This window comes from Rhincodon typus, chromosome 46 (assembly GCF_021869965.1).
Source record: "Rhincodon typus isolate 14 chromosome 46, sRhiTyp1.1, whole genome shotgun sequence".
NCBI lineage: Eukaryota > Metazoa > Chordata > Chondrichthyes > Orectolobiformes > Rhincodontidae > Rhincodon > Rhincodon typus.
This window is the reverse complement of record NC_063377.1, coordinates 6,551,163-6,555,725: the sequence shown is the minus strand read 5'-3', so window position 1 is coordinate 6,555,725 and position 4,563 is coordinate 6,551,163. Positions and strand designations below refer to the sequence as shown.

Sequence of the window (4,563 nt, the reverse complement as noted above, 5' to 3'; positions counted from 1 at the left end):
GGACATGCCGCAACATCGGGAACGTTCTTCTCGCATCTAGCCTGTCCAGTCCCATCAGGATTTTATAACGGCCTATGAGATCACCCCCTCATTGTTCTAAATCCCAGCAAATACGAGCCCAGTCGATCCAGTCTTTCCTCATATGTCAGTCCTGCCGGGACGGGAATCCGTCTGGTGAACCTTCACAGCGCTTCCTCGATAGCTAGAACATCCTTCGTCAGAGCAGGAGACCACAACTGCTCACAGTGCTCAAGGTGTGGCCTCCCCAAGTCCCTGTGAAACTGCAACAAGACATCCTTACTCCGATACTCCAATCCTCTAGCTATGAAGGCCATAATACCATTAGCTTTCCTCACCGCCTGCTGCACCTGCATGTCACCCTTCAGCGACTGTTCCACCATGACACCCAGCTCTCGTAGCACCTCACCTTTTCCTAACCTGCCACTGTTCAGATAATAATCTGCCTTCTTGTTTTGGGGGCCAAAGTGGATAACCTCATGTTGTATTGCGTTTGCCTGCTTAGCCAGCCCTGTCCGATTCACCCTGCATCCTTCCCAGCATCCTCCTGAGTGCTACCCAGCTTAGAGTCGTCTGCGAATGTGGAGATAGTGCCTTCAATTATAGAGTCAGACAGCACGGAAGCAGACCCTCTCGGCCCAACTGGTCCATGCCGACCATAATGCCAAACTAAACTAAACTCCAAGCCTATAATGCTCCAAACCTTTCCTGTCCATGTACTTATCCAAGTGTCTTTTAACCGTTGTAACTGTACCTGCATCCACCACTTCCTCAGGAAGTTTATTCCACACACGCACCACCCTCTGTGTAAACAAAAAAAAAATTTGCCCCTCATGACTTTTTTAAATGTCTTTCCTCTCACCTTAAAAGTACGACCCCAAATCCCCCACCCTAGGGAAAAGACCCCTACCTTATTTCTGTCCCTCATGATTTTATAAACCTCCGTAAGGCCACCCCTCAACCTCCTCCGCTCCAGTGAAAACGTTTGCACCCTTTCTTCCTAACGCAAACCTTCCATACCCGGCAACATCCCAAGTAAATTTCCTCTGAGTCCCTCACCAGCTTATTCCTTTGTCCGAATCGTGAATGGAAATTGTGAGCCCGCTTGTGACTTTGGTGCTTTTTCTTTTCTCTCACTAGACGTACTCGGGACTGTTCTGCGTCGTCATTAACCCGTATAAGAACCTGCCCATCTACACAGAGCAGATCGTGGAGATGTACCGGGGCAAGAAGCGACACGAGGTCCCTCCCCACATCTACGCCATCTCTGAGACGGCCTACCGCAGCATGTTGCAAGGTGAGCTCGCTGTGTCACTGCCTGAAGAGAAACGGTGAGGTTTCTGTAAGATTCCCTCGCCTTGTCGTTCGAAACCCCAGCGAATCTGGTCTTAACACACCCAGTCCGTCTCCGTCCATCAGTCCTGGGAATCGGCCTGGGAAACCCTTCGCTGCTGTCCATCTGGAGCATGAGCGTCCTTCCACGGATACGGAGATCCTCAGAACCACGCACGCAGTACTCCAGGGAGTGGTGCCCTCACCCCCACTCCCCCCTCCAGTCAGACATCCCTGCTCCCGGACTCGAACCCTCTCTGTATGAAGGCCGACGGCCCCGTTTGCCTTCGTCGCTGCCCACCGCTCCTTTCAGCCACCGGTATGCACGGGACCCTCCAGGTCCTTTTCCTGATCCGTGGCTGGGCGGGACTCCTTTATGTGACGGTTTCGTGGGAGTTGGGAGGTTTTCACGCAAACTGTGCCAGGCCCTGATCAGCTTGGAGCACCGCGCGCGCGACATTGAAGGGCTGGGCCACTGGGGTTCGAGGGACGTGAGCACCACTCTGCGACCTGTCTGTTGTGTTAACGTGCAATCCTTACAAAGATGCGAGTGTCGCGGTGGCTCAGCGGTTAGCACTGCTGCCTCACAGCGCCGGGGACCCGGGTTCGATTCCACCCTCTGGCAAATGTCCATAGTACAGAGGTGGTGGTGCTGGACATCCTGAAATGTATAAAAGTAGATCAATCCCCGGGACCTGATTGGGTGTACCTCAGAACTTTGTGGAAAGCTAGGGAAGTGATTGCTGGGCCCCTCGCTGAGATATTTGGATCTTTGATAACCATAGACAAGGTGCCGGAAGACTTGAGGTTGGCTAACATGGTGCCGCTATTTAAGAAAGGTGGTAAGGAAAAGCCAGGGAACTACAGACCGGTGAGCCTGACAGCGGTGGTGGGCACATTGTTGGAGGGAATCCTGAGGGACAGGACTTACACGTATTTGGAAAGGCAAGGACTGATTAGGGATAGTCAACATGGCTTTGTGTGTGGGAAATCATGTCTCAGTAACTTGACTGAGTCTTTTGAAGAAATAACAAAAGAAATTGATGAGGGCAGAGCGGTAGACATGGTCTATATGAACCTCAGTAAGGCGTTCGACAACGTTCCTCATGGTAGACTGGTTAGCGAGATTAGATCACGTGGAATACAGGGAGAACTAGCCATTTGGATACAGAACTGGCTCGAAGGTAGGAGACAGAGGGTGGGTGGTGGAGGGTTGCTTTTCAGACTGCAGGCCTGTGACCAGCGGTGTGCTACAGGGATCGGTGGCGGGACCACTGCATTTTGTCATTTATATAAATAATTCCGATGTGAACATGGGAGGAATGATTAGTAAGTTTGCAGATGACACCAAAATTGGAGTTGTAGTGGACAGCGAAGAAGGTTACCTCAGTACAACGGGATCTTGGTCAGACGGGCCAATGGGACGAGGAGTGGCAGATGGAGTTTAATTTAGAAAAATGTGAGGTGCTGCATTTTGAACAGGCAAACCAGGGCAGGGCTTATACACTTAATGGTAAGGTCCTGGGGAGCGTTGCTGAACAGAGAGATGTTGGGGAGAAGGTACATAGTTCCTTGATAGCTGGGGGTGGCAGATAGACAGGGCGGTGAAGAAGGTGTTTGGTACGCTTGCCTTTATTGATCAGTGCATTGAGTACAGGAGTCTGCAGGGTCATGTTGGAGCTGTACAGGACATTGGTGAGGGCCGCTTTTGGAATACCGCGTTCAGTTCTGGTCTCTCTGCTATAGGAAGGATGTTGTGAAACTTGAAAGGGTTTAGAAAAGATTTACAAGGATGTTGCCAGGATTGGAAAGTTTGAGCTATAGGGAGCTGCTAAATAGGCTGGGGCTATTTTCGTTGGTGTGTCGGAGCCTGAGGGGCGATCTTATAGAGGTTTATAAAATCATGAGGGGCCTGGATAGGGTAAACAGCCAAGATTTTTTTTATCCGGGGTGTGGGAGTCCAAAATTAGAAAGACATAGGTTTAAGGTGAGAGGGGGAAGGGACTTGAGGGGCAACTTTTTCATGCAGAGGGTGGTACGTGTATGGAATGAGCTGCCAGAGGAATTGGGTGGGAGGCTGGTACAGTTACAAGATTTAAAAGGCATTTGGATGGGGACATGGATAGGAAGGGGTTTAGAGGGAGATGGACCAAATGCTGGCAAATAGGAACTACATTTATTGAGGAATCTGGGTGGGCACGCAGGAGTTAGACCAAAGGCTGTGTTCCTGTGCTGTATATCTCTATGACTGTATGACTGTCTGTGTGGAGTTTGCACATTCTCCCTGTGTCTGCATGGGTTTCCTCCGGGTGCTCCGGTTTCCTCCCACAGTCCAAAGCTGATCAGGTTAGGGTGGATTGGCCGTGCTAAATTACCCACAGTGCCCGGGGATGTGCGGGTTAGGGTGGATTGGCCGTGCTAAATTACCCACAGTGCCCGGGGATGTGCGGGTTAGGGTGGATTGACCGTGGGACTATAGCAATTCTATGAGACAGTCTGTTTATGTCAAATAGTTTTTGCCTGGCACCCAGCCCTGCCTGCCACCTCTGGGTGGTTCCCTGGGCCCTTTTGAAGGGCGCCGGAGTAGAGCGGCCCTGTGACCGAGGCGCTTCGGAATGCGGCCCTCCCTCTCCCTCAGCTCGGCCCGCTCCCCTACCAGTCTTGTGCCAAGCAAGTGCCCCAGGGTCAAGGCAGGGGCAGGGCTGGCTGAAGGAATCTCTGGATTCTACCTGCAGGCTCATTCCGCCGCATGACACACTGTGACTTATCAGCGTCGGCACACCTAGTGCTGTGATCCTCACCCGTTCGTGTCAATGGAGTTTAAGCTGGCAAACCAGCTTGACTGGGTCTTCGAGATTCCCGCCCACCTACGGGCAACACTCGTGACTTCAGCTTCGATAGGAAATGCAGATAAGGCAGAAGGTTGACCCCTCGAGGAGTCACCTGGGGACAGGGAATCGAACTCTCGGTCAATGAGGGAGGTTTTACGTGGGTCGGGGAGAGAGAGACTGAGGGTGAAGGTTTGAGGCACGGCCCCGGTTGGCAGAGCGAGGGGCATCAGTTGGCCGGGGGGGGGGAACGAGAGGCCTGGTCGGAGGAAAGTAGCGATCGCGGAGGGTCATGGAGGGTAACGGAGATGGGGAGGGAGGGATTTGAACAGGAGGGTGAGGATTGTAGGGGGCTGGAGGAGGTGACGGAGATAGGGAGGGAGGG

The 4,563-nt window shown here is 52.4% G+C and overlaps 1 protein-coding gene across 1 annotated transcript in view; it reads left to right on the top strand.

Moving 5' to 3' along the window:
• LOC109926555 (myosin-10-like) overlaps positions 1-4,563 on the top strand; it is a 35,130-nt gene that overhangs the window by 1,427 nt on the left and 29,140 nt on the right. The window contains exon 2 of the mRNA XM_048620291.1: positions 1,159-1,315. Coding sequence (XP_048476248.1) covers positions 1,159-1,315 — 157 coding nt within the window. The remainder of the gene's footprint in view (positions 1-1,158; positions 1,316-4,563) is intronic.